Genomic DNA, 25538 nt, shown 5'->3' with positions numbered 1-25538 from the left:
TTTACCGACTGGAACAAAAATGAGTAACACAATGGAAAAACACTCATCTTAATCGGATAAAAAACAAGAGGCTGTCACAACGACAGCAAACCGGATTTATAAACATTTATTTGTGTCCGGGCAATATCACAAGAACCATAACTGATGAACGGTGAAAGTGAAAATCGTCAATATCAAATTTGACCTCCATTTTGTCATCAGTATCAACATATTAAAATATGAAAGAGCTTAGGTTGAATGGTTCATGAGTAAATGCAACAACATGAATGGAAACGCCATTTTTTTTTATCTTTCAAGAACCATAACTCCTGAACGGTAAAAGTCAAAATCGTCATTCTTGAACTTGACCTCCATTTCGTCATCAGTAACAACTATTAAAATTCGAAAAGCTTTGGTTGAACAGTTCATGAGTAAATGCACGGACACGACTCGAAACAAGATTTTTCAATCTTTCAAGAACCATAACTCCTGAACGGTAAAAGTCAAAATCGACATTCTTGAACTTGACCTTCATTTTGTTGTCAGTAACAACATATTAAATTTTAAAAGCTTTGGATGAATGGTTCATGAGTAAATGCACGGACAACATTTGGTTGCCGCCCGCACGAACGCCCGACCGACCGCAGTACATCCCAAAATCAATAATCGACATTTTTGTCACAAAAATCCGGTTATAAAATCTAAAACACTTTATTCATTAGGAGTCAACCCCTCTAGAATCTCTGTTGACATACTCAAGTTACAGAACTTTATTAGCAGTAAATAAAACTCCATTAAAATATGTTGAAAAACAACACCCGCACGTCGACTGATCATGCGCGAAATCGTATGAGACACTGATTGATGACGATCTCAAAATTTGGATATTAAAAGAAAAATGGCGTTTTCTATGGAAAAAAATTGTTTCAAAGACAATTTAAGGAAGTACACAACACTACATTTATACCTCATAACACAAATATTTTCAAATTTGTATTAATATGTCTTAGAGGGATTGCTGCTCAATGAAATCAGCCTCTTCCTTTGGTAGAGAATGACGCAGATATAAGACGGTCCGGTCCGAAATTACTATCAAAAACACAAAGAGTATGAAAGTCCATTTCCGTAATACAGTATTTACATATACTGATCAGTGGCGGATCCAGAAATGTTCATAAGTGGGGACCCACTGACTGCCTAAGAGGGGGTCCTCTCCGGTCATGCTTCAGTGATTCCGTATATAATCAACCAAATTTTTCCCAGAAAAGGGGGGCCCGGGCCTCTGCCCACCCCTAAATCCGCCTCTGCTGATATGCTATATAAATTAAGGACTTCTGACAATGTGAATAAAGTCTTGTTCAGATGACATTGCCTTCGTCGTCGGTCAATATAATCTGAACAGGTCTGCGTCCGTGTACATTTACGCCAAACATTTGTTATTTTAAAATTACAAATAGATTTAGCAAACTGCATGCATGACCGTCTATATACATATAATGTGTTGTCTTCCTCAAAAGTCTTTCATTTAATTATTATATATGTATAAAGAGTGTACGTATTATGGGAATGAAATTTAATGTTTTAGACAAAGTTCATCATATACTAGTATATTGTTTAACGAACATATTAACACACTTGTTATTACATTCTTAAACCATAACAAAACCTATTCCTAATATGTGGTAAACTTATCAATTAGATATAAGAATTTGTGGTACATATGTATGAGTGCTAATGAGACAAATCTCCATCCAAGTCACAATTTATAAAAATAAACCATTATAGATCAAGGTACAGTCTTCAACACAGAACCTTGGCTCACACCGAACAGCAAGCTATAAAGGACCCAAAATTATAACCAGTGTAAAACCATTCCCACGGGAAAACAAACGATATAATCTATATAAACAACGAGTAACGAGAAACACTTATGAACCACATAAACAGACGACAACCACTATTAATTTTAGATGTACATCATGAGTGCAAAGATACAGGTGGGAACAAATGAAGATAAACTTATCTCCTTGTATCTGTGACTTACTGTCAAATAAACTTCATTCTAGATCTATTTCCTCTAATTCTGTCAACATTTATATTTGGTGATAAAAATTGAATTTTCCACTTCATTGTTGTTTCTTTTCGTGATGGATATTTTACTTTAATCAGCTTCTGTGGTCCACGACTAGCTGACCGCTTATATTAACCGATAAATGTACAAGTATTCGTAAAGTGTACTACGGAAGCCTTGTAGGGCCATGCTTGTCTACTTTTTACAAGGACACAAATAGACAAAGATTTTAAATTCTTCATGTTTCTATAACCAACCCCTTCCATCTTTCCCTTTTAATTGAGACAATTTTTGGGACTTCTTTCTCAATTTCGAATATGGGACCTGGTGCCTTAGAACGAACAAATATAAGAGAGAAAAGGGGGGTCTATTTGATCAATTTATATTACATATTTTCATGTCAAAGCGAAACGAAGAGCTCTGTTGAGATGTTAGTTTTTTAAGAACATAGGAACATGCAAGAATAAAAATAATGCTCTTTCTTCTTAAAAAAACCCTGACATGTTGCTTTATTAATTTCAATAGGAACATGTTTAATCCCTCTGCAAACGTTTGCACCTGTCCTAAGTCAGGAAACTAATGTACAGTAGTTGTTGTTAGTTTATGTAATTTATACGTATTTCCCGTTTCTCATTTTTGGTATGTAGCTGGTTTTCCCGTTTGAATGGTTTTACACTAGCAATGTTTGGGGCCCTTTATAGCTTGTTGTTCGGTGTGATCCAAGGCTCCATGTTGAAGGCCGTACCTCGACCTATAATAATTTACTTTTACAAATTATTACTCGGATGGAGAGTTGTCTCATTGGGACTCTTAACGCAAGTTCACCTTCCTGCATTTATGACAGGATTTATTAAACATCCTTCAATTCATCACTGCAATTGTCTTGAATAAATTTGTTTCAAAATTAATTTTTGATTTTGAAATATTTTATTAAAAATAAACCTGCGTGAGATTTTGAATGATTGTGGAATTTCAATTTCTGTTAAAAAAATACCACACAAGTATACTCTGAGCACCTTAATAACGTTGTATATATAGAAGAAGGATTTCAGATCATGAGTAATGCAAAAACATTAGGTCTTTATCTCTAAACGGTAAAACGTTTCACTTATATATATATATATATATCCTTTATGTTAAATAGAGAAGGGGGATAACCCTAATCAATGCATAATTAATTTGACATATCAAATTTTGTTTTTTGTTATATCAGATTTAAAATAAGTTATATCAAATTTAAAATTTGTTATATCAAATAATTATAATCTGTTATATCAAATTAATAATCTGTTGTCTCAAATTGATAATCTGTTATATCAAATGAATAATCTGTTATATCAAAATCGAAAATCTGTTATATCAAATTTATAATTTGTTATATCAAATTGTAAAAAGTAGACTAGCATGGCCCTAAAAGGCTTCCGTAGTAAAGCATATTTTACTCCTATCAGTTTCTGTGGTCCACGACAAACTGACAAACTTATCTGTACTGATATATTTTCAAGTATTCTTGATCCATATTTTACCCTTATCAGTAAATAAATTAGACTTAGGATTATAGACAGACATTAATTTGTAATCAGATATCCTGATCGAATTAGGATTTTGTCTCTCCTAATAAATAACAAAAACAATAATCGAAGAGACAAGGCTCATAGAAATTTCTCCCCGCGAAAAGTTTATTCATTTATCAGTCCATTACAGGATTTAAACAAATCAAATATTTTCTTCTCCGGGCGCTAATTTTCCTTCTATGGGCGCTTTTTCTTTTCCCCGGGCGCATTTTCTTTTCCCGGGCGGTTTTTAGTAGGACCGTCATAGATACCAGGATGGAAATTTATTCTTGCGCTATACGCGTTTTCCTCCATGAGAGTTTCATTAACTTTGATACGGTTTTACAAATAATTTATATAAACCAAATTTTAACCTCAGAATGTAAATACTTCAAGAAATTTCTTTTAAAAATCCATAAATTACGGGAAATTCTTCATATATAATTTCGTCATGATGCGCTGGATACTCTTTTGAACATAAACAGTTTTTGTCCAGCTATCGTAAAATCATACGATTGTTTGACAAAGTTATTGATATATTAAAACTTTAACCACATACTGAACCTACATCTACACAGTTATAATTAAAAAAAAAAATGCAAACCACATTTCGAATCTAAGTACATCAGGAATTACTTTAAAAAAGAAAAGCGAGTATAGAAGTCACGGTCGATATAGACTTTGACAGAAAATGAACAAATATATAAATATGACACCAATTTTGTCATTTTTATTCGAAATTACAAGCAATTGAAGAACTACTTAGAAGGTTGACGTACTGTACGTTAACCAATTCTTTTAATAATATCTAGATGAAAATATTTTGTTTTACCAAATTCAAGTGTACGCCCGGGCGTTTAGACGTAAACGTAGCTACGCGCATGTACACTTTGATGACCAAATTAATGATCAGTGTGGTGTACATGCAATTCTTATAACAACTTATGAAATAACGATTACTAATTAAGTCATTGAAATTTTTTTTTTTATCAGAAGTGGATTTATGTGGTAACGTATTATGTCATCTGATGAATAACTTTATTTTTCACAAGTGGATTTATGTGGTAATATGTTATGTCACCTGACGAATATCTTTATTTTTCAGAAGTGGATTTATGTGGTAACGTATTATGTCACTTGATGAATAACTTTATCTTTCAGAAGTGGATTTATGTGGTAACGTATTATGTCACCTGATGAATAACTTTATTTTTCAGAAGTGGATTTATGTGGTAATATGTTATGTCACCTGACGAATAACTTTATTTTTCAGAAGTGGATTTATGTGGTAACGTATTATGTCACCTGATGAAACCTCAAGGAGGTTGTGGATGTGGATGCAACAATAATAATAATAGTACGTTTGTTGTTATATTGATCTTTTGGTCTTTTGTCAGAACAATTAACATGTTCTAATTGCATGTCTGGAAATCTTTAAAAATCCGTATCTTAAGGTGGTACCCAACACTTTCACTAAAATCAATTCGGCTCGTTTAATTTTCATAAAATTTGGTCAAAGTATTTAAACTTTGATCCTTTAACAAAAATATAAAAATTTCAAAAATTTTGAACCAACCGTTTTGTCAGAAAAATTACACTGGTTATATAGCAGTTTGACAAACACCAATTTTGATCATTGAGAAGCTTAATATTCCTTTTGCAACACAACGTAATTAAAACGTTTAGATGACTTTACAGAGTTATCTCCCTGTAGTGTTAGGTACCACCTTAAATAAACCAAAACACCGCTGCAAATAGCTGAGAGAAAGAGTGTAAAGGTGTCACACCACCAATTACTCCCTCTGTGAAAGTAGGCCTACTCGGACAAGACATAGTGCATTTGATGTCATTGTTTACTTAAAACCTAACCAACAAATTGGCAGAAATAAACCTTTTGGCGAAAGAGAAATATGTTAAGACCATTTTGAGCTTTAATTTACTTGTTTATGAGTTTGCATTCAAAATTGAGGATTAATGCACTCAATAGTATACTAATTTAAGATTTCTAGAAAACCAGGGGTTATTTTTAGTGGTACCTCTATTCGGAAGACCTTTTCTTTTTTATATGATTTTAAACATCTGTTGAAAATTGGCATGTAGAAAGCTGATACATGTACGATTCAGGATATACCTAGTTTCTATGAAGTTAAACTTAAGGTAAAATATTTAGAGAGCTGTGAAAATTGCAAAATTTGGTTGAACAGATAGGGACTTTTAATTGGTGGGTGGTATGACACCTACATAAATACAAATTACTTACACGGTAAATAATATGTGCTGCACAATTAAGGATGTTCGCTTGTCATGTTTTTGGGATTTGTGTCAGATTTTAGGAATCCTCTGGTTTTATCTATTTTAATGTCTTATAAAATTTTGCCCATTGACCCCCATTATATAGTGGTAAAGACATCTGTAAAAAAGTCTTATAAAATCTTTGTTATTTTTTAATAGTTTTTGGGAACTTAGACTTGTCAATGATAAAACAATGAAAAATCAAGAGAGAACGTTTTCCCGCAAAAATTTCAATGGCTTATATCTCGAAAACATGCACATTGACCTATTATATATTTTATTGGCCTTTTTGTTCCTTTATTTATCTCCTATATATACTAGTGTTATGAAAAGCTTCTTATTTTGAAACTAAGTAGCGAACTTGCTTAAAAGCATTTAAAGAACATTGACTTACTAACAAAAAATGATTAAGAGGTCAACATCAATAAATGTATTAATTACCATGGTAGTAACAGTACAATGGCATAATTGACTATCAGTTTATTTAGTGACACAGTATTTGATATTAATGTCTTGCCAGAGACCTAGCATTGAACACTAACCAGTAAAAACATTGAAGAAAAACGAATGCTGCAGCATTCCAAGTGGGATAGATAATTGGAGAGCGGTAACTGGGAATTTAACTCAAAGAAAGAGTCAAGTACAATTTTGTAAGAAATTAAAACTTTTACAACCGTTTTTTGTGTTTTCATGTTAATGTTCCATTTCAGATATATTAGAATTGTTATCTCTGATGAATATGATGAATAGTCCCTGTGAAATGAACTCTCTAGTTACCATGTTCAGATGTGGAGCAAAGAACGTCACTATAGACCCTCTTAAAGGATGCATGAAGTGTAAAGAATCAATCGGTAAGTAGTCATTTAAGGGGAAGATAACTCTGTGAATCCGTTATAATTTTTTTTATTATTATTATCTAAACATGCTTTTCCCACTAAAAAAGAGGTATGCTTTTGATTGTAATAACTCAAAATAATGTCTAAAATTACTCAAACTTAGGTATTGCCCTCCTTTATTTCATTGCTGTAATTTAAAAAAAAGGCTTTATCATCATGCAGTATCTTCATACATCCATCTAATGAATACAATGAACTGAAAATGAAGTTAGATATGCCTAGGGGAACGATTTCCTCTGTGTCTGTAACATCTTCTACATATGCGTTATTCCGTATAATAAGTTTAAATAACAACTAGAACACACCCGCGACATCGCGGGCATTCAGAGCGTAGTTTAAAGTATGTAAAGTGTTGTTGGAAGAATTTTGTAAAATATAGAATGACTGGAGAATTTCAGCAAAAGTATCATAAGTCAAAGGTTATTAGGGACAGGAAAATGTTTTTTTTTTACCCTCCACCTTTATTTCCAAAGTTGCCAATTTTTGGTTTTCTATTAATTTCAATATGAACATACATGTAGTATGTTATGAACATTTAAGTTAGGAGCCTGTAATTCAGTGGTTGTCGTTTGTTTATGTGTTACATATTTGTTTTTCGTTCATTTTTTGTACACAAATAAGGCCGCTAGTTTTCTCGTTTGCATTGTTTTACATTGTCATTTCGGGGCCTTTTGAAGCTGAGTATGCGGTATGGGCTTTGCTCTTTGTTGAAGGCCGTACGGTGACCTATAGTTGTTAATTCCTGTGTCATTTTGGTCTCTTGTGGAGAGTTGTCTCAACATGACAATCATGTCACATCTTTTTTTTTGTAATCAATGCATTTTGTAAAAGATTTAATGACTGGAGAATTTCAGATAAGGCATCAAAAGTTCACATGAATAATTTTAGCGCTTATCTGTATATTATGAGCATTCATTACATATAAATAAAGCGTATTTACTTTCAATTCTAAGTTTACTAATCGATCCATGGTCACCCGTGATCATTGATATAGTATACAGACCCTCTCTATTTAATAAACTCTGTGACCGCCGTGAATAGTAAACTTGAAAATGATAGCAGATAAAATTCTCAAAATACACTTTATTTGTAGAATATGTAACTTCTTTTTTTTTTTGTAATCAATGAATTTTGTAAAAGATTTAATGACTGGAGAATTTCAGAAAAGGTATCAAAAGTTCACATGAATAATTTTAGCGCTTATCTGTATATTATGAACATTTATAAATAAAGCGTATTTACTTCCAATTCTAAGTTTACTAATCGATCCATGGTCACCCGTGATCATTGATATAGTATACAGACATACAGACCCTCTTTATTTAATAAACTCTGTGACCGCCGTGGATAGTAAACTTGAAAATGATAGCAGATAAAATTCTGAAAATACACTTTATTCGTAGTATATGTAAGTTTAAAGTATAAAGAAAAACGCAAACCGGAAGTCTAATCTGACTTAAAATTTTGTCCATTGACGGGATAATATCCGGATGCCCTTTTTCTCGTTTTTCTCCTTAAATAACTCAATCTGAATAATCATATGAAATGGATGACAAATGCGACTATGTACTGTACCTATAGGACACAGAGGCGTGTTGATTAATTTATTGTGGAAAGAAGAGAAGCGACACACAAAATGAGGTCTTCTCGTTTAATAGTATAGATAGCACGTGCATGCATTTTGTGACAGTTCAAACTGAGCCAGTAAACACTTATTAAACGATGCATTTCTGTCTACTTACAATTAACGTTTAACAAACTATAACAAACTGCAAATAACGTTTACGAACTGGTTAGAAAGAAATGAATTCTTTGTATAATGAATATTAGTTTAATATTGACCGAAATGAATAAAAGATAAATAAATTAAAGAATAGAAAGTAAAAGGAATGAATAGACCAAAAGATAAACATTTTAAAACAGGAACAAATCAATGAGAGTAAGGCAAATAAATTAACATATATATACAAAGATAGATAACCGATTAAATAATTGAGTATTGTGTTTTATAAATTATTATGTAAATATCACCAGAGAGAGATATAATCTCTGATATCATATTTTTAAATTATTAGATTTATTCTATTTTTGTAGGTAGAGAAAATGATCAAACTACGACAATTGCACCGATAACAGAATTACCAACGACGACAGAAACAACAGCCGTACCGACAACGACAGAGACGACAACAATACCGACGACGACCATCACAACAACACTGCCGACGACGACCGTTACAACAAAAATGTCGACTACGACTGAAACAACAACAATGCCGACGACGACGATGCAAGCAACAACCAAGACACAATACACGACAAAAAATATGAATACACATGACAATGGAAGCAAGCAAAACCAAAGTAACTCGAAAGCGAACATGGCCAACACAAGTAGCAATAATAGTTCATCTTCTAACACTGGATCAGGTGGAGTTGGTGGCAATGGGAATTCATCTTCTCAATCTAGCAGTTCGCATTCCGAGAGTCATAGCTCTTCCAGCTCGTCCTCGAATAATGGCGGAACTTCCGGTACTAAGAATGGCAATGGGAATAATGGAACAACAAGTCATACTGAGACACATACCAGCAGTTCACACACTGAAACCCATACTAACGGTGGAAAACACACGGGTGGAAATGGGGGTAATGGAAACAACAGTACGCAAACTGTAACTAATACTGACCAAAATGGTAGTCAAATTAGTACTGCTACTAATAACAATGGCACCAGCGGCCATAATGGCACTAATGGAAATACCAATGGGTCTAATGGGGGTACCACACATACGGAGACTCATACAAGTAATACACACACAGAAACACACACTGGTGGCGCAGGGGGTCATGGAGGTAAAAATTCTTCTAGTTCAACTAGCTCCAGCAGTAGTTCAAGCAGCAGCAGCAGTAGTAGTAGTTCTACTAGCAGCAGTACAAATACTAATGGCACGAATGGTCATGGTGGGAAGGGAGGAAACAATACCAGTTCACATACTAGTACACACACTGAAACACACAGCAGTACTACTAACAACAGTCTGAATAACAATGGAAATAAGGGAAATAACTCTGGAAAGCAGACCTCTTCTAATAATAATTCAAATAATAGCAACAGTACGACGCAGAATAATGCTCATAACTCTGGTAAACTCAATTCGTCAGCTAATAATTCCGGTAGTAGCAACAATGCTTCGCAATCAAGCACGAACAATAGTGGATCCAAAAATACAAACTCCAATTCTGGCAACCAGAGCAACAGCAGTTCTGGCAAAAACAGTACAAATACAAACAATTCTTCTTCGAAAACAAATACTGCGAATTCAGCAAACTCTTCTAACAACAATTCTACGACAACGAATACAAATACCAGCAATACAGCAAATCAAATGTCAAATAACAACAAACAAACCGCACAGAACGCAAATTCTAATTCAAATACTGCAAATCAAAATGCAGCTTCAAAGAATAGTACATCTAACCAAAGTACCAACCAAAATTCAAATACAGCTAATAATAGTAACAATTTAAACAAACAATCATCGAGCAGTGCTCATGCGTCAACCTCAGCTGTAAAAATGCATACAACGAAACGAATGACTACACCGAAACCGACTACAACCCAAAAGCCCACAACTACACCGAAACCGACAACGACCCAAAAGTCTACAACCACCCCAAAACCGACAACGACCCAAAAGCCTACAACTACACCGAAGCCGACTACTACACAAAAGCCCACAACTACACCAAAACCGACAACGACCCAAAAACCAACAACAACTTCAAAGCCTACAACAACTCAAAAACCAACACCTAGACCCCATCATCATCATATCCACCGGACCAAGCCTGTACAGAAAATAATTACAACTCAGAGACCAAAACCAACGACTACCAAACCTACAACCGCAACACCAAAACCAACAACAGCAGTTCATAAAATACATAGAACTCACCGCCCTGGTCCAACACCTCCAACCATCCCACCAACGACGAAGGCGCCGTCTACAACACATAAAATGGTGAAAACACATCGTCCAGGACCAACCCCACCAACCATACCCCCAACTACCGTTGCACCGTCTACAACACATAAAATGGTGAAAACACATCGTCCAGGACCAACCCCACCAACCATACCCCCAACTACCGTTGCACCGTCTACAACACATAAAATGGTGAAAACACATCGCCCAGGACCAACGCCACCAACCATACCCCCAACTACGCAAGCTCAAACAACACGTGCTGGACCTACGCCACCTACAATGCCGGGAAGTACTGCTGGACCGACACCACCCACAATGCCTGGAAATACCGCCGGACCAACTCCACCTACAGTTGTTACAAATACTGATGCAGTAATTAAAAATAAAGTTACAACACCGATGGCAAATATTATCCTTAAAACAACAACACCAGGTCAGTATATAAATGAGGATCTGAAATTTTTTTTTGGAAATATTTAAATAAGATAGCGAAAGACACTTTTTGTCAAAATTAACTAACAGTAATATTATCATGTATCAAACACATAGAAAGATTAAATATAGATTCGACAACTGCAACACGTGTGTTACGATATTTCTCCACTTGAGACATTTACATTTTAATATTTAAAGTGCGAGGCTTGACGAGCTTTTTAAATAATTAAAATTTAACTGTTGAGAGTGGAGAAATATTGTAATACACGAGATATAGTGATGGAATCTGTTTCTCTAATGATTTTTACCCTTTTCTTTTCAACAATTTGAAGACAGCTGTGTAATTTTATGTGACATCATCAGGCATGGTCGCAATTTTTTCGTGACGTCACAATAGGGAATATCAGAAGAAACCAAGAAAATTTAACGTCACCATTAAATTTCTACAAATCATTTGCCGAGAACAGATTTTTCACTAGTGAGGAGAAATATTTTTCTCACAACGCTCAAGAAGTGTGAAAACAGCACAAACATTTAAGAATTTGTAAATTCATTGGGGTGTAAAAGCGTTGACCGAAGTAGATTGTGAAAGTTATGAAGTTACAAAAAGAAGCATTCAATACTTATAATTACATTTTTTAGCTATGATCAAGAAAAAACGAATTTTATATTGTTTTTATTTAATTCACCTGTGCACTTTATTGTGGGACCACGTGTTATCATGAATGAAAAGTTTTATTGAGTGATGCAATTGCTTACGGAATAACACGTGATGTGCTGTTAGCCAATCAGAATAAAGTATTATAAGAAACATAATCTAATGTAATTATTAGAAAATGTAAGATAATTACGCATTCTATTTTTTATAAGAATAAAAGGTAGATTATTAAAATAAAAGTTAATCAGTTACATTTTCATCTCTTAGACGTATTTGCTGATACTTAAATAATGTAACTTCTCTTGGAGTATTCATATTGAATTTTATAATAATAAAGTTGAAACCTATACGATAAAGTTGCTTTCACACTACCTATCTTGATTTGATTTTACGAAGACAGGTCGGCTTGATTGGAAAGGAAGCGATGCATACCATATGAGCAGAAATGCATGCCTTCTAAAGTGAAAAAAAAGTCAGACCTCTTAATCTTTTGTTACGGAGGTTCTTCCATACTTTTAAAAATTCCCAACATAAAGAGATTTTATCGAAGATAACTTTTTTTTATAATCGTCACACTTATCGACTGAACGGCTGGTATAATTCAATACCCTGTGCACCATTCGGCTTCGCGTTTTATTTCATATTTTTGATTTCACCATCATTCTTATAATAAAGGTCTGCAGACTTTATTACGTTGAAATTTCTATTACATTTCAAAGGTAGGATGCAATTTAAAATGAAGGACATGAACACTTGTTGTAATGCAAATCAAAAGTATAAATACACATATATACTAATCAAAGGCTGAAAAGTACTTTAACAAGAAAACAAAGATGTGGTATGACTGCCAACACCCCACGAGACTTTAAGTCTTTTCTTCTCTCACTCATGTAATATAGAACAGCAAGATTTTATAACATTAAGTGAAATCAACAGCAAATATGTTACAATAGCAAACTGCCATTTACCTCTAACGAACATACATTGTTTTTGTTATTTAATTAGGCTGTCCCCCGTATGATGGTGCCACATGCCCAGCAGATTGTCAGTCATATGACATGGATTTCTGTCCAATTTGTGACTATTCTATTTGTAGTGGTAAGTAGCCATACTACAACATCAACAACATAATTTTACACCGTCTTTCAAATTCGTGCATTCTTTAATTTAACATAGTTTCATGATGAATGTGAAAAAGTGTCTGTCATGAACGAAGATTCATTGGTGACTGATTCACTGTATTACTGTATCATGTGTATATATAAACTGTTATACTTTTCGATTTAGTATAATATTAATGATACAGATAAAGTCATGTATTCTGTTCAAAAACGGTTTGAAGCCAACGCCTCTAAAAACAAAGAACCCTTCCAAAAACATAAAGACATACCAGTACACATTTTAATGTTTGTACTGCACCAATTTATATAAATATCTTGATCAATACTAGTACACATTTTAATGTTTGTACTGCACCAATTTATATAAATATCTTGATCAATACTAGTACACATTTTAATGTTTGTACTGCACCAATTTATATAAATATCTTGACAATACATCGATGACTACAAAGACGTTGCACATCAAAAAATATGAAAAAGTGTATGTATTGTAGTGGTGTTAATGTCTTTGTTTCCATAACAAATCAAATCAATACACTTAAGGCTGTTCCAAAAAAAAATATAATGGGGGAAAGAGGGGGGATAGAAGGAAGGCACTTTTTATTTTATACATTTTAAATAGGATATTTTATTTAAATGTTCAAGCAATCTTTCTTAAATAACAACCACCCATCAAATTTAAATAAAAGTGCCTTCCTTCCCTTTGGAAAAGCCCTTACTATGAAAACCAGGCCGTAATATGTGTAATCTGTGTATACCAGTGGTACGTTTCAAATCCTATGACACACAAAAGAGTGAACTTATATTATCATTATTAATTTTTTTATATTAAAGGCCTATAGCAATGTTTAACATTAAGTGATAAAAACCTTTGATGGATACAAGTAACAATATCCTTGAAAGAGAACATTAACTTTTTTATTTCGTTTTATTTTCTTTCAGCAACCAAACCATAATGTAGCGTGGTAGCGCCATGTTGTACAACAAGTCACCAGTCTACAATTCAAAGACGTGAACAAAATGAAATTTCTTATAATGAAAAATATATAAAATAAAATTGAAAAAAACCAAAACTGTATGCACTGCTTTAGATTCAAGGCTTGTAAGATAATCTGTCATGTTTAGCTTATTACAGCTAAAATTTGAGTGAGGGATAGATGGAGTTTGATTTCGTACAAAAAAGGAAGATGTGGTATGATTTCCAGTGAGACAACACACTGTTTGTTTTGTGACATAAAAATGTAACACAATGTAATTCTTATAGATAAAGGCAACATTAGTATACCACTGTTCAAAAGTCATAAACCAATTAAGAGAAAATAAATCCGGGTAACAAACTAAAAATGAGGGAAAGACATCAAATATAAGAGGAAAACAACGAAACACTAGAAACACTATTTTGCAAAAATAAACCAAACGACAACGCAACACACACAGAAACGAACTATAAGATAACAATTCCGATTTCCTTATTTGGTTCAGGACATTATAAGAAAAAATAGTGGGTTGAACCTTGTAATATTTCATTTCATTTCATTTTGTGATAAGTTCTAACAGGCCAGAAATTTTTATATTTCAACTGTTTTTTGACATTATAACAATTGTCTTTTTTATTAAAATGGATTTCCTTCACTTAATGCATTTCAACCTACTCCTGTCTGATTTCCGTGTACAATCACTTATACACTCAAGTATCACTTATACACTTTTATTATACCTCAGTTATCATTTTCTATATAAAATAAGTACACAATATTTTCACTATTTTGCAAATTACAAGCTTTGAACTATTGAACCGGTCAAAAATTTCCAACTATTGGACCTGGGTGAAACTATTTGACCGCAAGCGTCATAATATTTCGCGGAATTTTAAATGCAGCTACGCGATTGCAGGATTTTAAAAATAACGCGGGAGTAACGACGTCGCGTTTTACCTATTGTATCTATTATAGAGTTGACACCAGTGCAAAACGTGCTAGCCTTAGCATTTGAACATATCTATGAAGTAAACGTACGTTATGGTTTGGTTTCTTCTTTTTAATATTACGATAGTTGATTTATCACCGCCATTTATTGTCTGTTGTCTTTTTCGATATAATAAAACACTTACTGACTGAATATTCGTGGAATAGTAAGTTTATTGTCCCTCGGATACAACTATTGCCCTCGGCTGCGCCTTAGGACAATAGTTGTTCCTCGGGACAATAAACTTACTATTCCACTCATACCTAGTCAATGCGTATACAATGTATCACTTATACACTCAAGTATCACTTATACACTTATGTATCACTTATACACTTATGTATCACTTATACACTAAAGTATCACTTAACACAGTATTTGTTTTTACACAATAGTTCTTTATAAAATGTATAACAATGAATATTAAAAACAGGGTTTTAGTAACCCTGATGTAAATATACATTGTTAAACATGTTATAAAGAACTTTTAAAATCACAAAAATGCTGAACTCCGATGAAAATTCAAATCGGAAAGTCCCTAATCGAATGGCAAAATTAATAGAACAAACAACGCATGAAACGAGTGGACAACATCTGTCATATTCCTGACTTGGTACATGCATTTTCTTGTGTAGAAAATAGTGGATCGAATCTGGTTTGAAAGCTACATGTATCTAAACCTCTCACTTGTATGGCAGACTCATTAAATTTCACTATAAAGCAAACACATTTGTTTAATATTTGTTTGTTTTTATAAAGAATAAGATTATAACACAATATTGTACCTCTGTTTTCGACATTTTTACTCAAATCATCTGTTTGTTTTATTAACGCATCGTTGTCAATATAATGGAATTTGATACGACTGTCATGCAAGTGAGAGATTAAGATAGCTATAAAATCAAGTCCAATCCACCATTTTCTACATAAAAAAATGTTTGTACCAAGTCAGGAATATGAGAGTTGGTATCCATTCGTTTGATGTGTATGAACTTTTGATTTTGTCGTTTGATAAGGAACTTTCCATTTTGAATTTTCCTCTGCTTTTTGTCGTAATTGTTTTCCATTAACTTTTATTTAGAAGAGATCAGTACTAGTTTATCCTTTGACATTTTGCACTTTTGGAAAAGTGATGCCTTTAATATCTTACCAAACGTTTTGTTTTTTCTTATTGTTGAAGGTCTTACGGTGACGTTTGTTAACATCATCGTTTTTTTGTGGTTGATTTACAATCATTTCACATCAGCGTAATTATACAATATTTAGAGAATAGTCTCAAAAGGCTTACCAACAGGCGAAGGATACCTAAGTGACCTTCAAACTCCAAAGTCAAAAATAAACTACCAACTCAAAGGCTAAATAAGAAAACGGCAATCAGACAAAGAACAGAACAAAAAGAATTAAATAGAAAACCAAACATTAAGCAACATGATAAAATTGAGAATGGAAATGGGGAATGTGCCAAAGAGACAACAACCCGACCATAGAAAAAAAACAACAGCAGAAGGTCACCAACAGGTCTTCAATGTAGCGAGACATTCCCGCACCCGGAGGCGCCCTTCAACTGGCCCCTAAACAAATATATACTAGTTCAGTGATAATGAACGCCATACTAATTTCCAAATTGTACACAAGAAACTAAAATTAAAATAATACAAGACTAACAAAGGTCAGAGGCTCCTTACTTGGGACAGGCGCAAAAATGCGGCGGGGTTAAACATGTTTGTGAGATCTCAACCCTCCCCCTATACCTCTAGCCAATGTAGAAAGGTAAACGCATAACAATACGCACATTAAAATTCAGTTCAAGAGAAGTCCGAGTCTGATGGCAGAAGATGTAACCAAAGAAAATAAACAAAATGACAATAATACATAAATAACAACAGACTACAAGCAGTTAACTGACATGCCAGCTCCAGACTTCAATTAAACTGACTGAAAGATTATGATTTCATCATATGAACATCAGGCACAATCCTTCCCGTTAGGGGTTAAGTATCATACCATCATAACATATATGAGAAGAACATAACCCGTGTCATGCCAACAACTGGTTTTTGAATAAATGTGTTTAGTTCCGATGCAAAGACCCTATAAGTGAATCAATATTAACGCCAAAATATGCAATCTTTAATGACCTAACAACAGTATCGTAACTATATCCCTTCTTAATAAGTCTATTCAAAGGTTTTGTTAGTTTTTGAGGTGAATACTGACACCTTTGTGCTTTATAAAGAATATTTCCATAAAAAAATTGGATGTGAAATACCTGAACGTATAAGAAGTCTGCATGTTGAGCTATATTTACGAATGATGTCCTTATACCGATGATAAAATTTAGTAAATGTTTTGACTAGTTTGTGATATCGAAAACCCTGGTGTAATAATTTTTCAGTAATACATAAATTTCTCTCGTTAAAATCTAAAACATTGTTACGTACACGAGCGAATCGTACAAGTTGAGATATATAAACACCGTAAGATGGTGACAAGGGAACGTCACCATCTAAAAATGGATAATTAACGATAGGAAATGAAAAATCATCTCTTTTATCATAAATTTTAGTATTCAGCTTTCCGTTAGTGATATAGATATCAAGATCGAGGAAAGGGCAGTGGTCATTGTTAGTATTAGCTTTATTTAAAGTAAGTTCAACAGGATAAATTTCTTTAATATATATATATATATATATATATATATATATATATATATATATATATACTGAAGTCGTCATTATTGAGAGCCAAAATATCATCCAAATATCTAAAAGTATTATTAAATTTGTTTATCAGATGTTGTTTCGATGGGTCTTTGCTTATTTTTGTCTTAAATTGTAACTCATAGCAATACAAAAACAGTCCGCAATAAGTGGTGCACAGTTAGTCCCCATCGGAATTCCGATAATCTGACGATATACGGAATCCCCAAAGCGAACAAAAATGTTATCTAGTAAAAATTCAAGGGCATATATAGTATCAAAGCATGTCCAATTGACATAGTTTTTTTTGTTTATTGCTACTAAAAAATGACCTAAAAGAGTTTGAACATATATATTCACATTCTGACTTTTTAAATGCCCATTTAATTAGGTGTGTGAATTTTTTCTTAATGAGAATGTGAGGCAATGTGGTATACAGGGTAGAAAAATCAAAACTTTGAACAGATTTAAAATCACCAATATAAGCATGCAATTTATCAAGTACTTCCAACGAGTTCTTGACACTCCAAAAGTAATTAATTCCACTATTTTCGAAGGCCTTATTTGAACAATTTATTATCAGGTTTTTAATTGTACCAAGTGTGCTGGTAAGAAGAATAGACAATTTAGTAGTGGAACAATGGCTTGAAGACTAAATAAATCTATATTTGTAAGGTGTTTTGTGTAGCTTCGGACGCCAGTACATAGTTGGGACTTTCATTGTATTTGGCTGTGCTTGTAAAGCGGTAGCTAAAATTTTATGTTTGTTACAGATGTCGTTTTCTGAAAATGGAGTCAGTTGGAATGTTGGTGAATTGGTGATTTCTTTTTTCAGAACCTCAATGTAAAATTTACGTCAAACAATAATAATATTATTAGCAGCTTCGACCGGGACAAAAACAAATTTCTTTGCTAGTTCTTTTAGTTTATGTTTGATACGAGAGATTTTTTGTGGTTATTGTTAATAGTAAAATGTTCTTTAAAATGTTGAATACGTATATCAACTATCTTCATTACTGAATTAAAAAAAGAGTCCAAAGATTTTTTGTCAGCTTTTTCCCGTTTTATCCATTTTATACAGTAAGTATGGAGTGAGTCGTGGATGATATTACGACACTCATTCCAATTAATAATTGACGGGGGACGATATTTAGGTCCTTTACTGAGGAATGATTTTAACTCTCGGTCTTGAACGATGTTAAGATCTCCTGTTATAACATGGGAAATGGGTCCATAAATATATTCGGAGGTACTACAATTACATGAAGTAGGTGTATTTTCACTGATATTAACATCTTTACACAGTTGACTATAATTAAACACAAATTTCCGGGTAGATTTCTTGTAAATATAACAAATAAGAGGTAGCTCAGTATTGTCAAAATATCCAGGAATTTGTTCTTTAACATAATGGTCGCTAAATATACCGGCAATATTTACAAAATCAAAACCTTTATTGACATACTTTATTTTAATAAAATGTTTTTTATGATCTGAAAGACGGGGACATGTAAGTCATTTTTTGGCATGACACTTATCGATAGAAGAGTAACCACGATTTTTATTGTTAAAAATGTTAGCAATGGTAGTATTTTTCGAAAACCGATTTTGAAGATTGAGACGTGTAGATACCCTTTGAACAAGTTTAGTATTTAATTTTTTCCATTTCTAAGCTTCATAATTGTTTTTTGTTAGTGAATTATATTATAAAGGAGCAAAGACTGGCGTCCAGAATATGAACCAGCATACAATAATTTAAGTTATGTAAAATTGATAAATCTGTTCGGCTAAAAATGTCAAACGCTATCAGTATTAATTACCCGAAAAAGATAGGGTATATCAGGGTAGGACTGATGGCTGACTAAATAGTAGAATTGGGCTGAATATTGAAATACTACTTTTTGACAAATATTCCTAAAGTAATGAACCTTTCTAAAAACTAAGATTGATCTTATGTGCTCTGGAAATGCAAGCAGATCATGTTCCACATGTGGCATACGTAGTGTTGGTAATGTGAGTACAAATTCAGTGAAAATTCTCATTCGGTAGATCACATCAGAAATGTTCCTCATCTGTTTATAAAAAATCTTATGTGTTTGCCAATGACATGACTATCTGCTATATAACACATACAGTTGATCCAAATAACAGCTTAATGTCACTGTTCGGCCTTCAATGATGAATAAACTTCGAATATAAAAAATAAAAAACCTAAATGTCAAAAAAATAAATAATTGAAAATGAGAAAAAGAAAAACAACTGTCTGATTGACGTTCACCTGAAACCACTTTTTATTCATAATAAAATTCATGCAATCAAAATGATACATATTTAATGCAAATGTTAAAGATATAACAACATTTCATCCCTTACACCAAATAGGAAGATGTGGTATGAGTGCCAATGAGACAACTCTCCATACAAGTAACAATTTATAATAGTAAACCATTATAGGTCAAGGTTCGACCTTCAACACGGAGCTTTGACTCTAAGTTCGTTTTCAATTTTCTTCAATAATTTTTTATCGAAGTTACTAAAGTCAATGGAATATTGAAGTCTCAGAAAAGCTTTTAATATCTGATCTTTTATGTTTTTACTGTGTAACATGTCATAATTAATGACTAAAATGTTACTGTTAATGTTACGTTTGTAATTGTTCCAGATATGGCCCCATTCAATAACTTGGTATTGTGTTTTTAAATAATCATCACTCAACACAACTACATAATTCTTTGAGCTGGCGGTGTGAGTCATTATTTGATCAACATGGACTCCACCCAAATCAAAATCTCTAGGCGGTAAACAAATTTTAAAACCACGTGTTTCTAAATGTGTCGTTAAAACACCTATCACCCATTTACTGATGTCTTCTTTGTCTTCCCTGAATGAAATATAAATATCAAATGTAGACGACTGATCGACAGGATTGAAAACATTAAACCTAAATTTATGTCTGCATTTCCTTAAAAATAAGTATATTTCGTATTTGAAAATAAGTCGAGTTAATGTAGCTATAAGTACAATTAAAAATAAACCCACAATTAGATACTGCTCGTAGGCTAAATACTTCTTTCGAAAACTACAGTTATCGATCATATATAATGTTATTAACTCATCATTCCTCTGTCGACATACGATCCGATCATGTCTTACTAGTAACCTGTTCTGATATTCCAACCAATTTGCAATCCATTTCTTTCTACAGGAACACTCAATTGTAATGTTGCCTATGACAATTGTTCGTCCATTTTTCATTAACTGTATATTTCGATGAAGGTCTGTTATTTGATTGTTTTCAACGTTGATAAGTTTCAGTGTTTGAATTCCATAGACGAGAGGATCTAAAACTTTAATTTTATTGAATGATAAATTGATCGCAACCGTGCGATTTAAATATGCTCTGTTTTCGAAAATCGTTATAAAGTTATGACTCAAATCAATATCTAAATTAGCCTGTTGAGGGAATGCACTTGGAATTTTGTACTTTTTACTACGACTACAATTCACAACAACACGTTTTCTGGAAGGTTGTTCAAAACAGTTACAGCTTAGTGGGCATTTTTCTTCTACTGATATATTGCATACAAAAAGGTCATCTGGTACATTAACAGCCAATACTCCCCTAAGACTCATTGGATATTTGCATTCCCAGTCACTTCCTACGTTAAAATGTTTGCTGGCTAATTTTAATGACGGAATAAACCAAGCAAACTTGCAATCACAAAACCAAGGGTTGCCTCCCAAATAGAGGCTATATCTGAATGATACACTTAAGATTGTTTTACTTGTTATTCCTGCATTTTTAATATACGGGAAGTGTGAAAAATTATTATTCATAAAATCTATGCTTCCGCCACCTATTAATTTTGGACTCTTCCACTGTAGTTGATTTGTAATTTTCGAAATTTTATTCCTGGAAACATCAATTTCAGAAAACCGGTAACCTAAGTATAGATTTGTAACGTCAATACTTTTCAGTATGTTTCCACGAAGATTGATAATCAGGATCGAACCTGGTCGGTAACTAAATGTTCTCGGTTCTATATACTGTATGACATTATATGATAAATCTAATTTTCTCAGATTCCTAAGTTTGAAGAAAGTTGTATTTACCACTTTTGAAATTTTATTAGATGACAAATCCAAAGTATCGAGAATAGGAAAGCATTCAAAATCTGATCCTGTTATATTTTCAATTTCATTGTTGTTAAAATCTATTTCAACGGTCTCATTATAATACATAAAACCATTTGGAATAGATGTGGAGTTTGTATTTTTGAAAATTAACTTATAGAATGTTGTTTTCGTAGAGCAATGCCTAGTTTTACCATTGCCATTGAGGTAAAGATTACAGATTGAACTTCTAAATTTACCGATCTTCCAAATGGGAAGTGATCGGTCTGTACAACATTGGATAATAGGAGAACCACCAAATGGACTGAATTGTACAGTCGTTGTTTTACAAGCAATTGGACACATAAGGTTTTTACTCGAAACCGCTTTTGTTATCCACTTAAAATGTCCTGGTACAATCATCTTATCCTCTATAGTTGCATTTGATGTCAATGGTATCACTAAAAGTAGTAGCATAGCAATCTGAAAACAAAAGTAATTCAAAAGTTTAAAAGAAATGCGCAACAATTTGGTCCCGATCTTTTTGTACCTGATTTTTTTATTTGATGGCTACAGTAATGTACGTATACACAAAAGTATTGCTGTACTTAAGTGTTCCGTGTACATTTGTATTAGCATATACTACATGCTTTGCTTTGCAGATTTGTGTGCAATTGTCAGCTGTATTTCAATGTAAGAACAAGTTACATTTACTTTACTATTTATAGAAATGAAGGGATGATGATGTACATGATGTACATGACATGAAGCATGCATATTCAGGCTGATTATGATGTTGATAGAATTTCCGATATCATCTGTGAAACGGTTATTCCATAGCGGTTAATCAACTCGTGATGGTGTCCGTAACATTTACGAATTGTTAAAGTCGTCTTCACTGCTCCAATGAAAAGGTTAATATGCTCGATATAAAGAGTAACGAGATGATGATGACAGCATTTATGTACGTTTCGGCAATTTATTTTTAAAACACATTGTAGGTATTCCTATGGGCACCAATTGCGCCCTTTTTTTATCAGATGTATTACTGTACTGTAATGAAAAGGGTATGGCCAATGCAGTTAAGTTCCGTCTAAATTCGAAATGATTACATTGACAACACCTACTGTTATTTTTATGGTTATTTTGTTAGTTAAAGGATCAGAAATGCACCAATTGTATTGATGATATTCACCAAATGGAACTACTTGACAACAGCCGAATATCAACATCAAAGCTGTCTTGTCATAGATGTTGATATTTCTGTTTCCTGTGGTAAAGCCATTTTCAACTGATTTTTATAATTTGTTCTTATGTTGTACTGTTATGCCACTGTCCCAGTTGAGGGGAGGGTTGGGATGCCGCTAACATGTTTAACCCCGCCATATTATGCATGTGTGTGCCTGTCCCAAGTCAGGAGCCTGTAACTCGACGGTTGTCGTTTGTTTATGTTTTATGTATTAGTTTTGCGTTCATCTTTTGTGCATAAATAAGGCTGTTAGTTTTCTCGTTTGAAATGTTTACATTGTCATTTCGGGGCCTTTTATATCTGACTATGCTCATTGGCTTTGCTCATTGTTGAAGGCCGTACAGTGACTTATAGTTGTTAATTTCTGTGTCATTTTGGTCTCTTGTGAGAGTTGTCTCATCGGCAATCATACCACATCTTCTTTTTTATATCTACACAAAAATATAACGACAGAAGAATCAATTTTTTGTTCCCTGTTGTTGATGTTCCTCTCTTGGACGTTGATATTCCTTTAGCACCATTTAACGGTATTTACATAATACAAATCGTTCGCTACGTCCATGGCTATAGTGACGTTTTAGGTATTACCCGCCCAGTAGTCAACACTTCGGTGTTGACATGAATATTAATAATGTGGTCATTTTTTATAAATTTCCTGTTTAAAAAACTTTGATTTTTTCGATAAACTAAAGATTTTCTTATCGTAGGCACAGATTACCTTGGCCGTACTTGGCACAAGTTTTTGAAATTTTGGATCCTCAATGCTCTTCAACTTTGCACTTGTTTGGCATTATAAATATTTTGATATGAGCGTCACTGATGAGTCTTATGTAGACGAAACGCGCGTCTAGCGTACTAAATTATTATACTGGTACCTTTGAACACTATTTAGATTTAATGAACGTAATTCATGCATTACTGGTAAATGATTAAATCAAGGATTTGAATACCACACACTACTTAAACATTTACTTATTTCTTTCATATATATTAATATCCTGTTTGGAAGTTTGACTGTACTCATTTCAAACAGGATGACATATTCTAATTTTAACAATGATGTTGTTTTGTTTATGAAGTTTTATCTTAGGATATACAAATTTAAACCAAACAAAATGTTATTGTAATACGTATATATACATCCACGGTCCTACAATTTGTCGTTACCAAATTTGTTTGACATTTCAAAAGGTCAGCGTCCATCTGACTGTAACAATCGTCTATTCAATAAATCCTTGAATTTGATAATGAGTTTGAAATTGTAGATGAAAATATTATATTACAAAAATACTAAACTCGAAGGAAGTTTCAAAAAGGTTGTTTATAAAAACTGATAAAAAACAAACGCTGTCAGTCAACGAAACAGATGAAACAACTGATTGATTACCGGCATTTTTTAAGAGAACGGTGGTTTAAACCTGACGTTATATTTACCTAAACCTCTTATTTTCTGAAAGTTTGTAGTTTTGATATTTGACTTTAAAATATGTGTTTTGTATTAGTTTCTATTGGCAGTGAAATAGCTTTCAGTAGCTACAGGTGCTTTAAGATCTGTTTAGTTTAGTACTTTAATTGGTTTTATAGGTTATTCTTTTGTTGTGCTGCTACATCACTGTCCTTTGCTGTGCTGCTACATCACTGTCCTTTGCTGTGCTGCTACATCACTGTCCTTTGTTGTGCTGCTACATCACTGTCCTTTGTTGTGCTGCTACATCACTGTCCTTTGCTGTGCTGCTACATCACTGTCCTTTGTTGTGCTGCTACATCACTGTCCTTTGCTGTGCTGCTACATCACTGTCCTTTGCTGTGCTGCTACATCAATGTCCTTTGCTGTGCTGCTACATCAATGTCCTTTGCTGTGCTGCTACATCACTGTCCTTTGCTGTGCTGCTACATCACTGTCCTTTGCTGTGCTGCTACATCACTGTCCTTTGCTGTGCTGCTACATCACTGTCCTTTGCTGTGCTGCTACATCACTGTCCTTTGCTGTGCTGCTACATCACTGTCCTTTGCTGTGCTGCTACATCACTGTCCTAGGTTTATGGGATGGTTTGAAGACAGCAAACATATTTAATCCTGCCACATTCTGAATGTTCATGTTCCAAATCATTCAGTGTTGTCGTTTGTCTATAAATCAAACCATTGTGTGGACAGATGTCTCATTGGCATTCATACCTCATTTTATTGTTTGTATGGAACATAGTTTCAACTGGCATTTACTCTGAAAAATGTAACTTCATATATATCTAATTGTTTAATAGATTAAAGCTGTTAGATTTTTTGCAAATAACAATTTAAACAGTTTAATTGGCCTATACATGTTCAGGCTTTATCTATTTCCAAAGACGATAATGCTGCTAAATACTAGTCTTACCTCCATGACAAATTTAGTCTCCAAAAACAAAATCATTAAAAGTATCGTGTTTTTGTGTTAATCACAAAATCTAGACTGAAAAGTGGATAAGAAAGTGACAATTATAAGGAGTGACTGTTTGCATTTAACACACAGGAAACG

General features: G+C 33.3%; 2 protein-coding genes across 4 annotated transcripts in view; one reads left to right on the top strand and one right to left on the bottom strand.

The window, feature by feature from the left end:
• LOC139499361 (putative uncharacterized protein DDB_G0286901) overlaps nucleotides 1-14070 on the top strand; it is a 16728-nt gene extending 2658 nt beyond the window's left edge. Inside the window, exons 2-6 of the mRNA XM_071288044.1 lie at nucleotides 4877-4960; nucleotides 6606-6746; nucleotides 8886-11213; nucleotides 12879-12971; nucleotides 13940-14070. Coding sequence (XP_071144145.1) covers nucleotides 4877-4960; nucleotides 6606-6746; nucleotides 8886-11213; nucleotides 12879-12971; nucleotides 13940-13953 — 2660 coding nt within the window. The 3' untranslated portion in view covers nucleotides 13954-14070. The remainder of the gene's footprint in view (nucleotides 1-4876; nucleotides 4961-6605; nucleotides 6747-8885; nucleotides 11214-12878; nucleotides 12972-13939) is intronic.
• On the bottom strand, nucleotides 13894-25538 carry LOC139499363 (protein toll-like). Of its 3 annotated transcripts, none has more exons than XR_011658169.1 (3): nucleotides 25398-25519; nucleotides 22035-22257; nucleotides 13894-13993 (listed from the first exon to the last, which is right to left on the bottom strand). XR_011658169.1 is itself a non-coding variant. In XM_071288045.1 (3 exons), the coding sequence occupies exons 1-3, from the start codon at nucleotides 25431-25433 to the stop codon at nucleotides 20024-20026; spliced, it is 2208 nt and encodes a 735-aa protein (XP_071144146.1). In that variant the 5' UTR covers nucleotides 25434-25538; the 3' UTR covers nucleotides 19977-20023. The 3 variants fall into 3 exon arrangements, 1 of the variants encoding a protein (XP_071144146.1); XR_011658170.1 differs by having other exon boundaries at nucleotides 22125-22257; XM_071288045.1 differs by lacking the exon at nucleotides 13894-13993 and adding an exon at nucleotides 19977-20075 and having other exon boundaries at nucleotides 20138-22257; nucleotides 25398-25538.

This window comes from Mytilus edulis, chromosome 12 (assembly GCF_963676685.1).
Source record: "Mytilus edulis chromosome 12, xbMytEdul2.2, whole genome shotgun sequence".
Classification (NCBI taxonomy): Eukaryota; Metazoa; Mollusca; class Bivalvia; order Mytilida; family Mytilidae; genus Mytilus; species Mytilus edulis.
Note: the sequence above shows the minus strand (reverse complement) of the source record. Positions and strands in the feature narration are given on the sequence as shown.

Coding starts and splice junctions, on each gene's coding strand:
- LOC139499363 (XM_071288045.1), bottom strand. CDS start 25,433: ATGATTTTGTTTTTGGAGACTAAATTTGTCATGGAG. Junction 22,258..25,397: donor AGACTAAATTTGTCATGGAG/GTAAGACTAGTA, acceptor TTTTGTTTTCAG/ATTGCTATGCTACTACTTTT. Junction 20,076..20,137: donor GAACTTAGAGTCAAAGCTCC/GTGTTGAAGGTC, acceptor ACTTGTATGGAG/AGTTGTCTCATTGGCACTCA.